Source organism: Colius striatus, chromosome 11 (assembly GCF_028858725.1).
Source record: "Colius striatus isolate bColStr4 chromosome 11, bColStr4.1.hap1, whole genome shotgun sequence".
In the NCBI taxonomy this organism is placed as follows: domain Eukaryota; kingdom Metazoa; phylum Chordata; class Aves; order Coliiformes; family Coliidae; genus Colius; species Colius striatus.
In genome coordinates, this window is record NC_084769.1 from 13,171,272 (window position 1) to 13,192,826 (window position 21,555).

The 21,555-nt window shown below is 42.3% G+C and overlaps 1 protein-coding gene across 4 annotated transcripts; it reads left to right on the top strand.

Annotated features, from left to right (window-relative positions):
* The first annotated feature begins 274 nt into the window (after window positions 1-274).
* On the top strand, window positions 275-21,148 carry IQCB1 (IQ motif containing B1). Of its 4 annotated transcripts, none has more exons than XM_062004732.1 (14): window positions 275-343; window positions 702-975; window positions 1,790-1,952; window positions 3,590-3,719; window positions 5,883-5,976; window positions 7,023-7,122; window positions 7,913-8,085; window positions 10,765-10,877; window positions 11,914-12,023; window positions 16,790-16,932; window positions 17,359-17,507; window positions 17,961-18,089; window positions 18,469-18,625; window positions 19,692-21,148. In XM_062004732.1, the coding sequence occupies exons 2-14, from the start codon at window positions 858-860 to the stop codon at window positions 19,916-19,918; spliced, it is 1,806 nt and encodes a 601-aa protein (XP_061860716.1). In that variant the 5' UTR covers window positions 275-343; window positions 702-857; the 3' UTR covers window positions 19,919-21,148. The 4 variants fall into 4 exon arrangements, with proteins under 4 accessions (XP_061860716.1, XP_061860717.1, XP_010204049.2 ...); XM_062004733.1 differs by having other exon boundaries at window positions 708-975; XM_010205747.2 differs by having other exon boundaries at window positions 275-975.
* Window positions 21,149-21,555: the final 407 nt, after the last annotated feature.

Sequence of the window (21,555 nt, forward strand, 5' to 3'; positions counted from 1 at the left end):
CCACGGGCACGCCCCCTCCACGGGGATAGGCCGGGCTCGCCCGGGCTCTCGAAGCCACGCCCCCAGGGGACACGTCACTAGCAGCGTGGGTTTGGATTGGGCCGCCAGGCGTCCCGCTCCCTCCTTCCCCCCCCCCGTAGTTCTCCGCGAGTGGAAGCGCCGGCCCGCGCACGCGGATATGCAAATTACACCCTCCTCCTCCAGCGGAGAGCTCTGGTTGGCGGAGAGCGGCCGCCACCACACAGCTGGGAGGGGAAGGGGGGTGTGGGGGAGCGGCCGGGTTAGAGCCGGTAGGTTCCGTCCTCCAGTATGCCCCCTGCAGCGGGGGAGCCCCCGCGCGGCGGTGAGAGCGATCGGCGGTGGGCTTGGGCTTCCCTTCCCTCAGACGGTCCGTGCCGGGCCCGCGCGGGGGGTTCCCGCTCCCCGCGGCTCCGCGGCGTCGGGACCGTCACTGGTAGAGGCCGTGGGGGCCTCTGCCTCGCCGCCCTGCTGGCGGCCATCGCCTGTCCGCGGCCGTCCCCCACACCCCGCCCGTGACAGGCCCCCGAGAGGCCTCACACGCAGCCCTCCCCGCGGGGCCTCTCTCGGGCCGCCTTGCTGGAGCCCGGCGCTGCCGGCAGAGCCAGTCGTGCTGCCCGCGGCCTCGAGAGGTGACGAGGGAGCGTGGATGGGCCTTCCTCCATGTTTGTTTCCTTCCTCAGAGGCAGACGTGCGGCCCGAGGCGCAGTGAGCGTCAGCTTCCAGCTGATGGTGCAGGAGCTGGAGCTTTGATGGAAGTAGTGGCTTAAGGACCTCGCTCCCGTGCCAAAGACATTACAAAAAGGAAAGAGGCCCGAATCGGTGGCGTTGTGTTTCCTATGGCCAAGGCATCCAGCGCAGGACTGGCAACTGCGGACCCCCGGGTGCTGGCCTTAGCTGCTCAGGTCACAGAAAGCACAGAACAGGACACCCCCCTGCTACTACTGAAGTTAAAGGGTAATTAATACAGTTTATGAAATAATCAGATGAGGTAGTGAGGTATGGACAGCCCCTCATTCTTCTGTCGCCTTCAAGTTGTTCTCTGAATGTTTCCATCAGAGCTGGAAGTTCTGTAATGCTGGTAATATTGTTTTCCTGAGAGTGGTATGGAGCAGCATTTGGCTTGGCAACAGTAAGAAGGAGTGGCTGGGAAGAAAACCTAGAGGAAGCCTTTTCTCCCTCTTGGCTGTCACCGTGTTTGTGGGACCCCTGTTGATACGGGTGTGGATCTTACACTTGCACAGATCGTTTCTCTCTGTGCTTTTGGGTATAGCAGCAGAGCAATTTTTAGGCCTTAATGTGGAAATGCAGTTGTGAACTCCTGTGTGACTCCCCCTGACTTTCCTTTTGCCACATAGTCACTGCTCATAGAAATGGTAGAAACAAGTTAGGTCCTGTTCTAAATTGGGATGTAATTATAAGGAAGCTATATGCTTCATAGTGGCTGTGATTTTTATCTGGCCTAGGAAATTCATACAAATGGTCCATATCCCAGGTAGTGTGTGTTTTACTGCTAAATGTGTAATGAGAAAGTAGAAACCTAAGTTTAGCTATCCTTCCCAATTGTCACATTGTGTAACAGATGGATAGTAGCTGTAGGAGTGAAAAATGCTGCCAAAATGGTTAGTGCTGTTGTTAGAATTGTTAGAATTCCCTTAATCCTGGCTCTCTATACACATATTCCTCACCTGTTTTGGAAAAAGGGAAAAACCAATCTTGCATATCACAATCCTTTGCTCCTGCCTGTCTTTCTCCTGCTTTCTTCCCACAGACATTTTAAATAGTGCTTCCTTGGGATGTGAAGAATCAAAAAGAATTAAGCATGATATATACAGCTATGATCTGACTCAGTACTGCTTGCTGGTGCTTAGACAAGACCACTCTCGACTGCGTGGAGGCTGGGCTACTGCTGTCCAGCTAGCAGAGATACTAAGGTAAGGGGAAAAAAAAGTGCTAATTGTTTTCTTTCTGGCCTTTCATCTTACTCTTTTTCTCTCCAAGCCATAATACCTTGGCTCCCCTCCAGAACAACTCTTGTTGTTCAGGAAAGGCCAGGGTTAAAGTGCAGGGAGCAGTGAAGGGCAGAGTGGTCAGGCATAGCCCAGTTGGTCCTGTTGAATTCATTTGCATTGTGTTTCGTTGAGCTGGGTAAACTGTGTGGTGAGAAAGGGTTTTGTGTTGGCTTTACCTTTTTCTTTGTCAACAGCACTCATCAGTGTCACAGGTCTTACCCAGTAATTGCTAATTTCCAATTGCAGTTCTTTAAAATTGTTTGTTTGCTTAGATGTCATCTTGCAAAAAAGTCTTCAGCCTGATTGACTCAGCTTGGTGTGACTCGATTTAATCGTCTCTTTGATATACCTGTTTTAAATATCTATTAACATTTTAAGCATAACAGAGGACACGGTTCATACAGACAGATAGCTTGATGGAGTGATACTGTGAGAACTGCATTATTAAGTTTAATTCATAGCTCATAAATAAGACAACTTTACACTCAAATCCCCAGTGATCCAATCTCAATTTTCAATGTCAGGAAAAATAATAAGTTTTACATTTTCCCCCAAATTCTACTTGATTTTGGCTTAAGTAGGGAGCAGAATTCTAAGGCATGAAGCAATTAGGCAACCGTCTCTTATTTATGCCATATCTGCAGTATGAATTTTTAATGCCAGGAATTTCACTGAGAGATGCAAGATTTATCACCAGAGTTATGGGATGCTTAAATCATCTCCTATAAGCTATTTCAGTTTGCAGAGAAAACTGAAATTTATTTTGGCTATAAAAATGTCCTTTTTTAACTAGATGAATCTCAGCTCCATGCCTAGAATTTGCGTTCTGAGGGCTTTGGTAAGCAAAGCTTTACGTGTGTGCATTTGCAAAAAGCTAGCAAAGCCTGGATGAGATGTCAGAAAGCTAAACTCATTATAAGTTAGGAAGACTCTTTGATCGCACTAGTATCAGTGTGAAGTACAGAACTGAAAAACTTCCAGTTGTGAAACGTGCAGTTTCTTGTCAAAAGCCTTCCCGAAATGACTGACGTCCTTGCAGTGAGTAAAACAAGGGAACTGAGATTCAAAGAACTGATTTCTAGCCCACATGTATTCCTCAGTTAGAGGAAAGTTGTAGACAGATTTGCTGAAGATTTTGTGGTAAACGGTATTTTTTTAATACGTGTTTTTGTTGCCTGATCATCAGCCTTCGGTTATCAGCCTTTTGTCTACCTTTTCTTTATGACCATCAGAGCCCTTCCCAAGCACATAGAACAAGCCTGAACAGATCCTATGAAGCTAAAGGAGAAAGTGCCTTGCATATGTTTTGAACTGAGACATGCTATAAGTAGTAATATACTTGCTGTCTCCAGCCTGCCAGTGATTCCTCTTCTTTTTGAGACAGCTACCTTGGAGCCAGTCACAGCAGTTAACTGTTGTTCAGTGTTGAATTGTCCCATGCCAATGAAGCATTTCTTCTCCAATGACGTGACATTCATTCAAAGCTGTTCAAACAGGCCCTCCACTATTCAATTGATTTTTTTTTTCCCCCCTTCTGGGTTGTTTTTTTTCCATTTCAGCCATTGTTGTGTAGGACTAGAGGTGAAAGAAGATCCTGAGGAATTTTACAAGAAGTTTCTTCCTTCGGCTATAGACAACCTGCTGTTTTTGGGAAGACGCTTGCAGGCACGATTTATCCGAGCAATCAAGGTATTTACATTTCATAGTTAAAAAGGGTAAAGAACCTCTCTAAACTTCCAGGATCACATATTGTATAAGTAGGATATCGTTCTAGGGACACTGTGATATGAAAGTGTATGGTCCAGAAATTACAGCAGCTATTTTTACACCTTGGAGCTTTGAAACTGAACTCTGTCATTGTAGAGTGTTCGGTCCCTGACTGAAAGGTTGGTTGGTACCATAGGTTCATCCAGAGAGCTTGGTGACTACTTCTTACATGTTTTAAAACTAGGGGGAAGAAATGCAATTATAAGTAGGATAGAAGAGTTAGAGCAGTGTGATAAAAAAACCAAAAAAAGCCTTACAAGAGGCAGCATCCCAGTCACAGTAGTGTCTTTTTAACTTTGCATAGAATTAGTTCAGTCTTTGTAACAGCTGTTCTCACTGCATTGTTCAGCTTGACAACAAAAAGGTTTAGGAAGTCTTAAGATTTTTAATCAGATTTGTTGACGTTTATTTTGCCACACAATTTCTGCCTCAAAATTGGTTAGAAATTCCAAAAATACTCACTGCTTCTGAATCTGCACATTGGGAACCTCAAAGGCAGACTGTGCATTTGTAAATTTGACCACTTTCTCACATTTCTCTCCCTCTTTACAGAGAAGAGGGGGTTTGCTAGGTCCCCTCATGCTTCTGAAGCATTCCAACTTCCAGAACCAGAAGGGAAAAAACCCACAATAAACAAGCCCACTAATAATTTAAATAACCAACCTCATGGATTCTGATAGTTTCAAAAACACCACAAACACAATCAGTTCTCAGAAGGCATCAGCAGAGGAACATATCTTATTTGAATTCAATACTTTGAAAGGGCATTTAGTTCTTCAGAAGGAAGCTTCCCGAAGGACATTCCGGGAGACTCAAGTCTTATCCACAATATGTAATTTCCCTCACACTTTCTTATTATGTCTCAGCATATATGCTACTTGAGTCATGCTTGTGGGCAAAGATTTCTTTTGAATGCAAATGTAGTCTACATTATAATTAGTACTTTGGCTTTTAAACCTTGTGGTCTCAGAGGTGACTGGGCAGCCAGACTTGGTGCTTGCTCAGAGGAACTTTGGAAATCCCACTCTACCAGTGGAGTTTTGTAGTTTGCTCTGCCCTCGTTTGCTTTTTGCACAAGTCTTTGAAGTCAAGGGAAGTACTGAAATAACTTTCAGAAACTGCCATGTTGCCAAAACACAGAACAGATAACATTCCAGTGTAACTTATGACTGTGATTTTATATCTCTCATTGTCAGTAAGAACCAACTACAAAGTTAAACCATGACTGACAGCTGGAACTTACAGCATAGATCTAGGAGTAGGCTTTCCAGAGCTTCATTTGTGGAGTCTCAATTAATGTGGGAAGTACCAGGCCATTGCTTTAGAACATTTGTCAGCAATGTAGTACTATCAAAAGCCCCTTTCCTGACCCCCACACTGAGATCTTAGCTTTCCAATGGCCTGTGGCTCACACCTGGAATACAGACTGCAGGCAGTGTGCGTGTGTGTTGCCATGTTAAAACCTGGATTCTTCCTGGTCATTTTTTCCAGTCTGGTGTCGTCAGAGGCAAGCGTGTAACGTAGTCTGTTTGGCAAACTGATCAAACTGCAGCTTAATGGGGCTTTGCTGTTTGCTCCCAGGCCTTCAACAGGAAGGTGCTTCTGAAGCCTCACCGTGCCAGTTTTTAGGAACCTTTTCCATTTTAACCATGTCCTTGGCCACGTTGTACCTTTTTATCCTGTGCTTTAATCTTAAATAATATATTTCACACTTTGTGGGTTAAATCTGTGATGCATTTATACTGAGCTGTTATTTGTCTTCGTAGCCCTCCTGTACTATCAAATATTTTTTAAGAGTAGACAAGACTTCTCTCTCCCTTTTATGAGTACTTCAGGACTGAGTGCCTTTTTTAAGTATGTTTAGATTTTCTTGATTGATCTCTGGCCTTGAAGGACACAAGGCTTTTTTTTTTTCTTGTCTGATTCCTACAGTTTCACCAGCCTCATCCAGGAATTTGATGGAGTTTTGGTCTCCAAATTCCCGAAGCATACAAACCTTTCCACTACACCCAGCTGAAATCCTCAGTGAAAATATGTACACATGCTTTATATACATATGCTTTTACTTACTTCTCTTTTGTTTAGGCTGAAGAAAAACAGGATTTTTTATGCTGGTTCCAAACAGTTACTGATGCCATCTGCTGGCTGCTCGGCGGGCACGTGCAGCTGGCAGCATGTGGTAAGGCAAAAGTAAACCCTTAAAGCACCTGAAAACGTATTTGTGGCAATTACAGATACCAAGAATCATTCTTAAGCTAATCCCCACCTAGTTTTCTAAATTGGAGTAGATGTTAAAACAGTCTCTTAAAGTAGCCCACTCAGCAGAAACAGCAATATTTAAAGTGGAAAAGCTCTACTGAAGGGTAGTACCAGAGTTCTCCTTCTGCTCTTTCAGATACAAACATTTGAAGTGTTTTCCTGATATTTGCCTTTGTAATTCTGTACCTTAGAAAAATCAGATTTGTTTTTTCCTGATGAGATAAAGTTGATCTTTTTACCTGTGTGTGATTAACATGACCACAGTACATTGGCCATCCTGAAAAGTGGATAGAGTTGAAAGCAGATTTCTGAAGTTGTTGCCATGCCAGGGAATGTTACAAATATCTAACAAATGTCACTATACACTTCTGACCAAAATAAGCTTTCCATTAAACCCATGTTAATCACACTTGATTTTAAAAAGCAGAACATGGTTTTATGTCTAATGTAGAATAAAGCCCTAAAGATCATCAGATGTGTAACTAAAAACACGCATGGCCAGATAAATTACTGAATGTATAGACAGTGATACACTGGAATAAAATGATGGTGCTTTAATGACATCAGTGGACTTACACTGAATAAACCTGGGATAACACGCTGTCGAGGTTGAAGTCCTTATCTTTCCAGCTATCATTGCCTCAGTGATAATTCCACTGTTGTATTAAGAAACTGGTAACATAAAAGGAGTTAAAGCTTTTCTTCCGTTGCAACACCAGTGCCTGAGGGGTATCTAAAGACAGAAAAAACGAGGCTCGGCACGTTGTTTGGCTGTTGAAGTAGTTTACTTATTCCAGTAAGTTTCAGTGTAAAAATTATAGAAGAGGGAATTTGTTTGAGAAACAGTCTCTGGCTTTACTTGCTATGGCTTATGTTCCATAATGAAGTTTATTTGGTTTATGATATTTTCAACTCTGTTTCTGATGGAGTGATTTCTTACTTGCTTGGTTTTGTTTCTTTTTGCAGTACTGCAAAACAGTCACTTCCTGCAGTTGTTAATAACAGATGATGTGGAAGCAGCAGTTACAATGATGTCTGTTTTACACAGAATTTTGACAGTCAATAGGTTAGTTGTTGATTTCATTGTGTTGATTTCTGTGAATTTTAACTTTAAAACTCAGTTCTTTACTACTTGATAAAATACAACTTTTTCATATACAAGAATTGTTGTGGGGCTGGGTTTTTTTCCTAGTCTCTGTTGTAGAAATAAAAGAAATAGCTGTCTTTATCTTCTTGTTAAATCGAGGGAATGGGAATAAGTTGATTGAAACAGCGTTAGTGCCTGGGTCAGATTGCTGGGCCAGCCAGCTGAGAATGTTCATTTGCTGAATACCTGATGTATCTAAAAAAATCTTTCTATGAGGAAAGGCTGCAGGAACTGGGGCTGTTCAGTCTGGAGAAGAGGAGATTGAGGGGGGATCTCATTAATATTTACGAATATCTAAATGGTGGTTGTCGGGAGGTTGGGGCATCCTTTTTTTCTATGGTATCTAGCAACAGGACAAGGGGTAATGGGATGAAGCTGGAACACAAAGTTCCATTTAAACATAAGAAAAACTATTTCACTGTTCAGGTGAGGGAGCCCTGGCACAGGCTGCCCGGTGGGATTGTGGAGTCTCCTTCCTTGGAGGTCTTCAAGACCCACCTGGTCATTTTCCTGTGTGACCAGATGTAGATTAACCTGCTTCTGCAGGGGGGCTGGACTAGATGATCTCTAAAGGTCCCTTCCAAATCCTATCCATTCTATGATTCTATGAAAAAGAAATCAGTCATTGCTTCAAAGCTCCTAGTTTGTAATTAACTTATTGACATATTATCTGTCCCCCTAACCTTGTATCTTTTTTTTCTCTTTTAAGTTCTGTCTTGCTTCACGTTGGTGAAGAGACCCTTCACTCTGTTTTGGATGAACTTGTTTATAAGCTTTCGTCTACCACCAATCCTGTTGTAGGAAATGCTGCTACAAAAGTACTGTTGTTGGTGGTAAAATTCTGCAAGCAGCTTGTGGAGTTACTCACCACTCGCTACAAAGGTTTGTAAGCATGCATGGGGCCCATCTCTTGGCCTCCTCTTACATTCATTGTAAAAATACAAAGAGAGTTTCTCATCTCAGTTCAATAATTAGCCAATCCAGAAGGAAACTGCAGTGCTGTGTTGGGCTTTTGGTTTTCCTTTTGTTTATTTTCATTGTAGCTTAAGGTGCTGCTCCTCTTTCTGTTTGCTGGAGTTATTTTCTTCTGTGTATTGAGGATTCTGCATATGGCAACTCGTCTCTTAAAGCTGCTATTTGTCATTTCCAGCATGCTGGGCTTTACTTCTTTCTGTGTGATATTCTGCACCTTTTTTCCTGCAGAGGTTGGATATTGAGAGAATCTAGTAGCAGGTGCCTGTACTGCCACGGTCATGTATCAGGCATCTATCAGTGTGCTAAGGCTCACTAGTCCAGAGGCATGAAGGCGTTACTTAAAGCCAGCTTCTGACCCTGGCTGTTACAGGTTTGCTCCTCTACTAGGTGCTGTTCTGTGACTGAGGAGCTGACTGTCTTTCTGTGGGCAAGTAATTGGAATGAACTTTTTCCAAAAATGCGTGAAATGAGGTTGACTTTTGATGTCTTTAGATAAAGAGGCTGAGTATACATGTAGCTTGTTGTATGTTGCTTGTTCATTATTTAGTGAGGTGTCTCATTTAATGTTTCTGTCCCTAGACTAACAGGGAGCTCCAGGAGACCCCTTTGCCCGTTGTCATGCTCATGGAGACAAAGAAGAGGCTTTGATGTTTGTCAGGTCTTTTATATTTTGGATGTTATTGATGGTCATACTAGTTGTGAGCAGCCTCAGCCCTTTATAGACAAGGACAGTGAGAAATGGATGTGCTAGACAAAAAGATCCAGTTCCCTTTTTTTATACTTGTACTGACTACTTAGTAGGCAGTACCAGCCAGGTAAATTTCTGGACCAGATGGGCAGCTTTTGCACCCTTTTGACTACAGAGTTGAGAGAGGAGAGCTTCCTTTTGGTGTGAGAGTTAAATACAACATGCCTAAGGCAGGTATCATGTTGCAGGTTCTTATGAAGCTTCTGTGATGGTCTGATTATCCCAGCTGTAGAATGCTGGCTTGTCTGAAGAGGTGCAAGTGTTCCTATGTGACCTGATCTAGGTGAACCTGCTTCTGCAGGTGGTTGGACTAGGTGATCTCTGGAGGTCCCTTCTAACCCCTACCATTCTATGATTCTGTGATTCTACTTTATTTTTCTCTAGAACCACAACATGGAACTGTCCTTTAGAGACACTTCATCTCTCTTCTGTACATTTCCTCTGAGAAAAAAAAACATGATGTTTTCCACCTTTTCTTTTGAAGTGAAGTCCTTATGTTAGTTTTCAGCCAGGCTTTGAAATCCTTTAGACAGTTTGAAGGAATGGCAGCAACAGAGAAAACATTACATTTCCACCATCTGGCTATCTCATTGAAGTAACTTGGCTGAGTGTCTGAGAGCTGTTGCCAGTGTGAGGTATTTCGGCATCAGCTTTCCATCACTGCAGGCAGCCTGTGCTGGAGGGCCAGGCATCACCTGGACCTCACAGCTCCCAGACTAGCACAGTCTTCACAGCAGGTTTTCAGGAGAATCTGGTCTTTTTGTCTGCATGTGTTGACAAATCCACGAGGGATGCTTGAGGTACTCCCTGTCAGTAGCTGAAGGGTGCACATGGCTGCATAGTCTCTGCAGGAATTGAGAAGGGGTAGTGTCAGACCCGCAGGCCTTTTGTGAGGGAGCTGCCTTTTGTAGCCAGGTTATGTGCTTTTGCAGCCTTAGGGCACCCACTGACTCCATTTGGAGTTTCACCTGTCTCTCTCCTGCAGTACGTATACCATCATCATCTTCCCATAATGGTGCATGTGCACATGTGATAGAACAGAGGTGCCATTTCTGTTTGCATGAAGGATCTTGCAAGTATATATGAGTGTTGGAGTTGTCCAGTGTAGGAATATGCTTATGGACAATGATTTGAAGATGGAAAAGTTATTTGAATGTGCAGTTCTTCAGGAGGCTGTCCAAACACATCTATTTCCTGTCCTCCTTCCTTTTCCCTCCAGCTTCTCTCAGAACCCTCAGGCTCTGAGATTTGTCTGATACAAATCTATCTACCTGTGTCCTGTGCACAGCACAGGAAACGTGTTTGTGTGTGTGTGTGTTTGTGCTGTGGGGGGAGCACAAGTGTGCTTTTTAGCTACTGCAAACCAGAAAAGCAATTTTTGTCTAGGAGATTAGATGCACATATAGACTGTGCTATACAGATGAGGCATTGAAGAACTTCAGTTAGAGATAAATAAGTTTTATTGTGAAAAATATGAAAGCAGTGCTAATAAAACCTAGCACTTGGATGGTGCTTTACATCCTTTTAGTACCTTACAGTGACTTACTGATAAGGTGCTGAAAGTACCTTGATGATTTAACTGCCAATTATGCAGATGCAATAGTGACTTGGACGTACAAGATTGCAATCACTCTATAATACTTCTCTGTGATGGTTGGAGAGCAGCCATTCATTGATAATATTTTGCATTGAAACTCAAAACTGCCTGATGATGTTCAGCTCTAGAGTTCCTTTGCAACCAGATTTGATTTTTCAGCCTGAAAACTGATAGTTTGAAATCCTGAAAAGGAAAATTCAGCTTAGCAGTAGGTATCACGTGCTTCTTCTCTCTCTCTTAGGATTAAAAGGGCTTTTAAGTAAACAGTGGGCTGGCAAAGGTTTTGACAGGGATCTCAGTCAACTCTTGGACCTGCTGTACTTGGAACAATCCAATGGAAAAGGAGAATTGCAGGTGCTGAAGTTTAATGAGATTTTAATATGTGAAATCCTATTTATATGTGATTTATATATCTTTAGAATGGGATTACTTTATCACTTTGGTGATTCTTTTCAAAGCCTGAGTTATATTTTTACTTTATTAATAGACTTTAAAATTTCCTGGTTATTAATTTCTTTTCCCTTTGTCACTTTTGAAGACATCAAGAAATTGTTTAGTGATTAAAGAATGGAACTGTGATCCAAGAAATTGGTTTCCTGGTGCAGGTTCACCATAGATTTCTATCCAGCCATAGGAGAAGAAAAAAACAGAACAATTTTGCTAACTATAAAACAATGACTTTATCTGCTTTTCTCACCTCAGTGTTACAAATTTAGAACTCTGAATTCTGGGCAGCATTTGTGTAGAATTAAGTCACATAAAGAAAATGTTCAGTAAGAACACCTTTTGGACGGTCTTCCCAATAAAAGAGATAATATGGGCTTTATGAACTTAAAAAGATTTACATGCAAGCTTCTCAGAATAGTTTAAAGAGAATCAGGTCTGCTTTCATCTTCAACAGAGGAGGGTGTTTTGTATTTGGAATTTTTTAAAATCTCTTTAAGAATAGATTTTTTTTAATGTCTGTGGCATTTCAGTGATTTCTGATCATAATAATGTCGTCTTGCTGCCAATTTTCCAAACTTGTCTTCCTGTCATCTCTAATGTGGGTATTTTGATTGAATCACTATTTGAAACATCAAGTGCTTCAGGTGTTTTAAATCAAATTTCTAACATTGGTTAATGCAGCTAATTTATATTTGTGCTGTAGACTAATTTTACCACAGAGAGTATCAATCTAGATGATCAGATTGGCTACCTTTGGTGCAAGCACAGTATTCATGATAAGAACTCTCTTATAAGACCCCAAGCTGTTGCAAATACTGAATTTTGCTACAATTGAAAACTGATGCTTTTTGGCCAAATGATGAGATTGTTTCAAATATGCAAAGCAGTCATAGAGTTTTTATATGCAGAGAAAATATTCTACCAACTGTTTTATTAATTTCAGAGCCAGCATCAAGCAGCTTGTATAATCCAGGCTATGTGGAGGGGACATCAGACGAGGAAAAGGCTGAAAAAACTACCTCAAGCAGTGACCACTTTACAGAGGAGCTTCAGGTAAACAGTATAACTTTGTAAAAAACTCTATAAAGAGGAAACTAATAAGGAGGTTTGTTTGGTTTGGTTTGGTTTTTCTCAGGCCACAGGGTGACAGGAGAAATTTAAGTTATCTAATCCAATGTCCTGTTTGAAGTAGGGCCAGCCTCAAAATGGGATCTGGCTGCTCAGGGCTGTATCCAGTTCTAGAGGTCTTCAAGGATGGAGATTCCACCATCTCTCAATGACTTGCCTTGAGAAGAATTCTTCTATTACAGCCAGTGGGAATTTCCTTGTTGCAGCTCTTTACCACAGCCTCTCGTCTTTGTTTCTGTGCATCTCTAACAGTCTGACTCTGAATTCTCTATAGCACTTTGTGTCTTCCACTACCTAAGGAAATTAGATTTCCCTTCCTTTATGCTGAACAAACCCATCTTTTTGCCTGTCCTTGTGTATCATATGTCCCATAGCCCTAATTGTCTCTATCTCTCCAGTTTAATATCTGTCTTCTGCTGGGGAGCCCAGTACAGTGTGACCAATATTCCAGACATGCCTTTCAGAGTGCTGAGTAAAGCAGAACAATCATCCTCTTTGCCCTGCTGCCTCTGCTTTTGCTCATACAGCCAGTATGCAGGTAGCCTTTGGTGCTGCAGGGGGACACTGCTACCTCGTGTTCAACTTGTCACCAGCAACCTTGGGTGCTTTTCATTGGAGCTGCTGTCCAGGTGGTCAGTGCCCAGTCTGTACTAGTTCATGAGGTTATATTGTACCACGTGTAGAACTTCCCATTCGAACTTCATGTGGTTTCTGTGGACTCATTTTCTGTGTTTGTGGAGGTTCTTCTCAGTGTCAGCTCTGCCCTGCACGGCAGACTGTGATGACAGCCTTGATAAACTCAGGAAAAATGACATGCACCGCTCTCCTCTTGCTCACAGAGCCAATCTTCTCATCACAGAAGGCGACCAGGCTGGTCAAACACGATTTTCCTGGAATAAATCAATGCTGGCTATTCCCATTCACCTTCCTGTCCTTCTAGAAAACAGCTTACCCGAGGTTTTGTTCCTGTGTCCCAGGGCATAAGTTTGGGCTGACCAAGAGTTTCTTCATCTTGAAGATGGCTTTTCCCAGTCAGCTATTATTTCTGAAACATAAAGGTTATAATGCCAATATGAGCTGCTTCATTACAGACTCTTTTAGCAGAAACATCCAAACAATGTGCTTTTCCAGCAGTACCACACTGCCACTTCTGATGCCAAAAGCTCCAACTGTCCGTTTCCCAGCTGCCAAACTTCTCCATGAAAAAAATTACTTGTGATGCCTTTGTATGCTTTCTGTGTAAAAATTGATGGCATATGGAAAACTAGAAGCATGGCACACTGTAGCATGGGATTACATGAAATAGCACTAGAAGATGACGTACTGATGGTAGAACAGTTAGCAGCTTCACAGTTCACTTGACACAAAATTCCACTGTAAGTTGAATGTGGGGTGCTCCTGGAGTTTTCAATCTGCCATTCCAGAGTTCTGCAGAAACCAAGGCCCATAGTGCTTGCTCTGTGTAGTGCGTGCAAGACCTTGTCCTTCATTAATATTTGAACTCTTTGATTAGGAAATGGAGCCACTTCAGTGACCTAGAAATAGTTTCTGCTGGCTTGGAGCACCACAGAAGAATGAGGCCATGGAAATAACATTTGTCTTACTTGAAGCAGGATTTCAGCAGTAATGTTACTACATGTTATCCTAACTCTTTGGAGAAACTTAATGTGAACGTAACATGGTTAAGGGATCTAAATTGAGTTCAGACTCCACAGCAGGTTTTCTCAACATGTGGACCGTTACCATCTCAAAACTAGACCTTAGAAATTAACTGACTTGATGTGGCAATTAGTCAAATCACATTGCATCATGATCAAGGTGATAGAGAGCAGGCAGTTGTGATTTGTCATCTAGCCTGGAATTAAGAAGATATTGAACTTTCTAGGGTATCACCTTTAAATTCTGGAAGATTTGCAGGGGCAAGGAAGGCCACCAGCCCCTCTAACATTGTGCTGAAACGCCAAGAATGACATCCTTGTCACTCCTTTTTACCCTTCTCTACACTTCGAGCCAACGTTTCTGCCTTCATCATGCACCTTGCAAGCCTGCAAGCCAAAATTGTGGCCCAGAAAACTTGGATGATGGATTAAGACATAACATGGTGAAGTGAGAGAGTGGAAGGGCTATCAGCAACCAACAAGCTATTTGTCTTTTTTGTCTTGTATTTTCAGTGTTGCAGGCATTAGTGCATGCCTCTTAAGTAGTTCTTGAGTCATTTAAATTGACTTTTGAATGTGTTTAATCTTGAGAGGAATGGAAATGTATGAATATCCTTACAGTGTGTGTTTGTGGCTTAGCCAGTCCCAATGTCCTAGGTACAATATAGTAACTGTACAGCTCGAGTGTTGGGTTTTTTTTGTCTAGCTCACACTGAAAAATATGTTTGGAATACTGTAAGCATGACTTTAGAGAAGCTTTCAAGAGGATTTAAAAATTTTTAACAATCAGAGTTTGGTTAAATTCACAGATTTATTTTAGAACAAGTGTGGTTAAACACTGCTGAGGCTGAAACTCAAAACTTGGCTCACCTGCAGCTGTAGATCTTCAACTCTGCAAGTTATAAACCTCTGAAACTCTGGGGTTTCAGAAATGTCTCCTCAGCAAATATTAAAGCCTGAAATCTCCCCTTGAAGTTAGCTCACTGTTACATAGCTAATTGTAGAACTGCTAAAATGGCAATAATTGGTATTGATTATGCATCAAAATCAAATAATGTTATATACATAAAGAGATGATCAGAGGGAGGCTGATCTGTGCCATGATCTGATGAAGAAAGCTTGAATCTAACTCTGTGTGTGTTCTGCTTCTGTTCAGAGGCATTTCCCTGTCACAGTGTGGTCTTGTGGGAAGAAATGTGTCTTATCGTTAGAGGAACAGGGAATGAAGAAGAACATGTGTTTTGCAGATACAGGAAAGTATCACTATGAAAGAAACATTTAAATACCTGACAGCCTCTGTTGGTGGCTTCACAGATGCACATGGAGAAGTTCATGAAACGTTTTAATAGTTTTTCACCTTGTAGAGCTCATAAAAATTCCTAGGCAACATTATTAATAGTTTTATCAAGCAAATGTGTTCAAGAGTCCTGTTTGATCCCGTGACATCATTCCACTTAGAAGTAGAATATGTGCCTGGATTAAAAATGCAAAGATTTACAGCTCTAATTTGCAAAAATGTGTGGGCTTAAAGCCTCTAATTTTCCTAGAGACTGTTCTGATGTAATCAATACATCATGGTCTGTCTCTGTAGGTAGATATGTGAGCATACTTCAGGTCTGCATTACTGTCATAGCAGGATTATGGTGTCTTAGATCGTGGTTGAGGCTGTTTCATTGCTTAAGGCCAGATCTCTAAATCCAGACCATCTCTTTTACAAAATAGCTTCATCCCATCTCTCCCCACCCAGTTTCAGAGAGCAAGGAGAAAGCATAGTTGGTGGAAGAATTACAACTCGATTTATCCTGGCAATGGGAAACACACAAATAACTCCTCAGTACTGCAAATGTAAAGGTGTGTGACATGCAGCAATGACACCATTGCTGGACATTAGTTCTAGTCTCTGGCCTTTTCCAGCACCCCTTCTGCCTGTGCTCTGGCAGTTTGTTCCTTTTCCTAGGGCTTGAGGTGCTCCTTCCATTATCACTGGAAAAGTGCAAGAGAAGAGCAGGACTCAGGGCTGTGGGCCCAGGGGAATACTCAGGTACCGAGTGGGCAAGTCATTTTGCAGCAGCAGGAGAAGAGGAGAAGTCACACATCATTACCTCATTGTGGGGTGAACTTGAAGTCTCAAGTGTTAAGTTGCTAACGAGGTCAGGTCTGTTGGGATAAAAAGGGGCAGTGAAGGGAAGGTGATGCCAAGCTCACATCTTCTCATAGACCATGTCCAAGTGGTCTCAGTAATTATTCTATCAATACATCAGTATGTTAAGTATTAATATACTAGTTTCTATATGAACATGTTAGCATATAGATAGTTGATATCCAAGCTATTGTTAGCTTAAATGCTCTAGGGCCAGCTACAGAGTTTTTGGTTGTTTCCTGTGAAACATCCACTGAGGTTTTTCCAACGCCAAGCACAGCAGGGCAACACCCTAACACCATATTGCAGCTACTTGTACAGATCAGGAAGTATTTGCAAGAAAATTATTTCCTACTGTTCTGTTAAAGTGGATGGAGAAAATGTGTCTGTCCATATTTTCTGGAGGAAAAAACATCCCTCCACATCTCAGAAGTGAGCTTTGACAGCCAGCGTTCTGATCTACTCTTGCAGTCACTACAAAAATCATAGTATGCATTGTGGAAGGCAGGTGCCATGCATGCTGGTTGGTGCCCTGGAGCAGAGGCCAATGGTGCTTTACCTCTGCCTCAGATGATGGAGTAGAAATTGTTGTTCTAATTTCTGCTGGCTGTGAATGTCCCATGTGGAGCATCATTCCCTTCAAGGTCCTTAGAACTCTCTTAAGTGAAAATAAATCCTTTGATTTGATACCAGATTGAGGGAGTGGCTCAGAAATTTTTGTTAGCTTGCAGATGATTTCATGTTGATTGCTGTGGTCCTGCAACCAACAGTTGGGAGGGCAGATTATTTTGTGGATTTCCTCCCTACATGCTGAACCAGTTAACACAGGAGAGAAAGATGCTTTTAAGAAATATACAACTTAAGGTAATTGTTAATGTATTTGTGTATTGCAGAGCTAAACGGGAACAAGAGCTGCAGCATTTACAAACACAGAAGGAAGATGAAGCTCTAAAACTGCAAATGCAACTTCAGAGGCAGAAGGCCATGAGACTCTTCCATGAACGACAGCTGGCCTTACTGGAAATAATCCATGCCAGTACGATTTATGTTAAACTCTATCAGAAGATTAAACCAACTGTTTCTCCTGAAGAATGGTTTCCTCAAATGTATTTCCTAACTTTGTATGTCTGTTTGCACTGCAGTCTTACTGTCTCTTCTCCTGACCCAATTATCTGACAGAACATGCTAATTCTCTGAGGGCTCAGTAACTACTGGTGAGGAACAGTTGCTTTCAAAATGGTGTAGGAGAAAGGGACACCCAGTTTTCTCATGTTACAAGGCTCCATTGCAGCTACAGATCTCTGAGACATAGCCCACAGCTAATGAAGCTCGGGTGAAGGGGAGGTTTTAACTGGTAGCACCCCAAGCTTGTTTGGTACTATCTAGTTTGAGGACTGAAAATGTAAATTGTTAAGGGATGCCAACCCACTGTCTTCTAACTGGATTTTTGTTACCTTTGTAGGTCAGGTAAATAAGTACCTGGAGGAAATGGAAGGGAAATCAGCATTAACCATCCAGAGATTCTGGCGAGGCTATAGAGCAAGAAGAAATTTTCATCAACAGAGACAGTCCCTTAAGGAGTATAAAGCAGCTGTTGTCATTCAGCGAGCAGTAAGTACATACACTTTGTTCTACCATTAGATGGGAGCAAGAGGATGATTGCCATGCCTCAGAAAGCTCTGTTTATTCTCTTACTGTTGATGTAGCCATAATTCAGTTAAAAAATTATTCAGAGGATGATAGTCTAGAGCAACAAGTTGCTTAGATGGGTTAAACCTTGCATGGGTTACAAAGCCTAATTTGGAGCTAAAATACGAGTTGCCACTTTGAAAGCTAAGGTTGGAATTTCATCACATTACAGATGAGTCAGTAATTTATCATGAGTGTTCTTACTTACAGTTTCCTGTTCACGGTGACCATCCTATGTTGTCTTTTCAGCATCATAGCCAAATTTACACTTCCACGGTGCAGGACTGAAACATTTTCCTTTCACTGTTTCATTACAAAGTGAGAAGACAAACTTCCAGCCCATGATTGTCATATTCTCCTATGTTCTTTACAAAGGCTTGTAAATTCTTGGAAAGAAGAAGAAGGAGGAGACCTCTCTCTCCTTGGAAAGATCCCAAGGGACTGACTGATGAGCAGAGAGTAGCTTTGCAGCAGAAGGTGGATGACTACATCAAATTGCATCCGGTCTGTTTCTTAGTCATTTCATAATTGGCATTAATGATGCAACATGAAATACCGTAGGGATGAAATACATTCAGCTTTATAAATTCTGATTAATGTAATCCATATGAGGTATGCATATGTTAACCCTGCTTGTTTGACAGCAAGGCACTAGGATATTGGGAATTTTAACCATTAATCTAATAAAAAGGCTCAAAACAAAGTATAATTGGAAAAATTACATACTTGATGATGGATAGCTTTTGAGAGAGCTGCAGAGGAAGCAAAATTATTGGTTAACAATTAAGAACAGCATTTGCATTCCTTGGTTAGACATTATTCTGCCCCCAGAAAATTTGAAATAACCAGTCCCTAATGGTAATAAACTGTTGTTTTCCTCCAGGCTTCCAAAATGTCAGAAGAAATGAGTAAAGAATTACATCTGCAGGCCCAGGAAAAGCTGGCCCAGTTCCTGTTGAGGAACAAGCTGGATCAGAGAGCAGCGCAGCGGAGACAGGCGTTATTGGCGCAGGTCAACACCGATGTGGAGCTGCTAATGAGTATGTGACTGCTCTGGTCATAGTTTTGATTACCATTTGGGTTTTACTAATTTAGAGAGAAAATTAGAGTGGTAAAGCTTCGTTTCAAAATGGAAATGTCTTTCTTCCTTTGCCATATGCCTTCTCTTGAGATTTGGGCTTGGTATTAATTACACAAGGGCTGCTATAGGTTAAGGGTACACACCTGCTTTTCAAGGAGCAGCATCTTCTCCTAAAGTCTCTCTCTGATATGTTCATGAGAAAAGCAACGACCCTGTAAAAAGGCATTAAAATGTCTAAGAGGGGGACCTTGCACAACCACTTCCTCTACATTTGTTTTGTTTTGTTGTATTCTCTTGTGCTGTAGGTAGGTTGCTAGTTGAAATGCTCTCCCCTCTTCCAGATAAAGAGGGAAATCTTTGAACTATGAATTTTTTAGTCATGTTTGCATGTTTAACTGGTGTGGTTTTACTTGAAATGGAATTCACTAGTGTGCTGTCTTAGTTCCCGACAAGTAGTCCTGAGTGTGTGAGCGAGAGTAGCAAAGTGCAGCCACCAGAGAGCACCCAAGCTGGACAAAATTGATCAAGTTACCAAATTCCATGATTTAGCCTTTCACATGCTGTGTCACTGCAGCTAGTTGCTCCCTGCCAGGCAAATCACACCAACACCCTGTGACACTGTGCTGCGTGCCTGGGCAGGGCACACGCGTGCTGCTGCCCCAGTGGTGCTGTCACCCTGTGCCAGGAGCACTGATCCAGCAGCTGTCACCAGGGATTCCTCTGTCTCTTAGGTCATAGATTCACATTTTGGTGAATGCCACCACTGTACCTGAATGAAGTAGTCCTCTCACCTTTCCCTCCTTCTTCTCCCCACCATTTTACATTTCTGTGTTCAGATTAACCTTAGTTTGGATTGCTTCTCCAATCAGGTTTATCGTGCAGCCATAAAATTGTAATGCTAGCATGGGGAAAGGAGGGACCTGGGACAGCAGGAAGTGGGAGGGTAGTGCTGCTGCTCTTTTGTGTTTTAAATACTCATAAAACTGCAAATAAAATACAGAAAACTCTTCTACTTGTTCTTACAGATGCTCCAGGGTTAGCAGAGACCACGGAAAAAGATCTTGATGTCTTCATGAGTCGATCAATCCCTGTAGCTACCAAGGCAAGACAAACCCACAACACTATGCTGAAATACAATCGCTTGCCATGGTGGAAGAAGCTTGGAGATGAGTTTATGGACGATGATGTCATTCCTGATGATGCCCTACATGCTGAACTGGGAACTTTATTTATTGGTGGAAGGAAATTTTAGGTGACAGGCAGAAGAATTTCTTGCTGAACCAGACTCAGATCTTGCACTGTGCATTCACTTGCATGTGTTTTTAAGGAAGGAAAACATTTGACTTGTAAGACAAAGCACTGAAAAAGACCAAAGCCTTATTTTAGTGTATTTCACTTCTCTTATTAAGTATCTTTTCCAGTACATCAGCAGTTACATCCTATCGATTGTACTGCTGCAAATGGGATTTAAGTTCTGTAGTTGTAAATGAGAGTATTTTCTAATGTGTGTCACTTTAAAAGTAAGTTCATAACCTTTGTCTTTTCAGTGTTTATTCACACTTAAATGTGTAAAGAAGTCATGCCATTGCAAAAGATTGGGCTTTTATAGCAAAATATGTTTTCAGGTGATGTGCTTTGAGATAAAGATGGGTTCAGAACAAACCAAAATGCCAGTCAAGCAAGCGCTAGGCAGGCTGGGTGCTTACTGAAGGGTAGAACAGCTGACTCAAATAGCACACAGGCGAAGCTTGGCCTGAGGAACCTCTGCCAGCCTCTGGAGAGCAGCAGGGGAAAGAGCAAGGGGAGGAGAAAGAATGCCAGTACCCTTGGATTCTGTGTATTTTCCTTTTAAAAGCATGCAGTTCTTTCCCCAGCCAATGCAGTACATTGTAACGTGAGTGCAGTCCAAACTGATGGCACCGTAACCTCAGCGTGACCATCTGGACCATCAGCTCTGTCATCTTAGGCCATGCAGATGCAGATTAATCCAGAAAGGTCTCCAGCACATGGCCTCTGCAGTCACTGTGGCCTCATACACAGTGAAAACTGGCAGTTAAGAGCCAAAGGCTGCTGCTTGCTCATGTGCCCAGAAAGCAAGGAGAACTCGAGGCTGCAGCCTGCTATAGGTGCCTGCACTATTTTTTAAGTGAGAGGCCCAGAGAGTCTTAAGAATTACATCTTGCCTCACTGCAGAGGAGCAAAAAGTGCAGGGATTTCTGCCAGTTGTGTGTGGGCAACTATGCTGGTTCAGCATGTTTGTTTTCCATTCTGTCTAGAAGGTTTTGAGTTTTAGTTTTAGTGGAGATGAATGGAAAACAAATAAATAGAAATTGTGGGCAGAAGCCCAGGCCTATTCAGATACATTGAAATTAATAACTGGGCAGCTGCCAAGAGGAAGAGCTTTGCTCTATGTCAGTTTTTTTAACAGAGCTGTGATTTGGATAGCACTGAATTGGCTCTTGGTTCCTTTCTTGTAGCATTAACTGGTGGAACAATCCATGAAGTGTTTGCCAGGGCACTTGCATGTGTCTGTCGAGTTACATCTTGTTCTGCACAGCCCTGCAATTAGATTTAGGCTGTGCCCAACACAAGACAGGTGCCCTACAACTACCAGAGTAGGGGGGCTGGGGAGCAGTCACAAAGTACTCTGGGGGATGGAAGCTGCCTCCCAGCAGCTGGAACAGGCTCAGCATCCATGGCTGAACTGCAGCAAGCCAGCTGTTCCCTCGCAAATCTGTGTGCATATATAGATGTCCCTCTGTGCACATCATAATCCTTTCTGCCCTGCAGCCACTGACCCAAACTATTTTGAGACAGCAGCCTCTGCTGTTATGTTTATTCTTAATCACCCTCATTATCACAGCTCTTTAGTTCAGGAGGATGTTCACA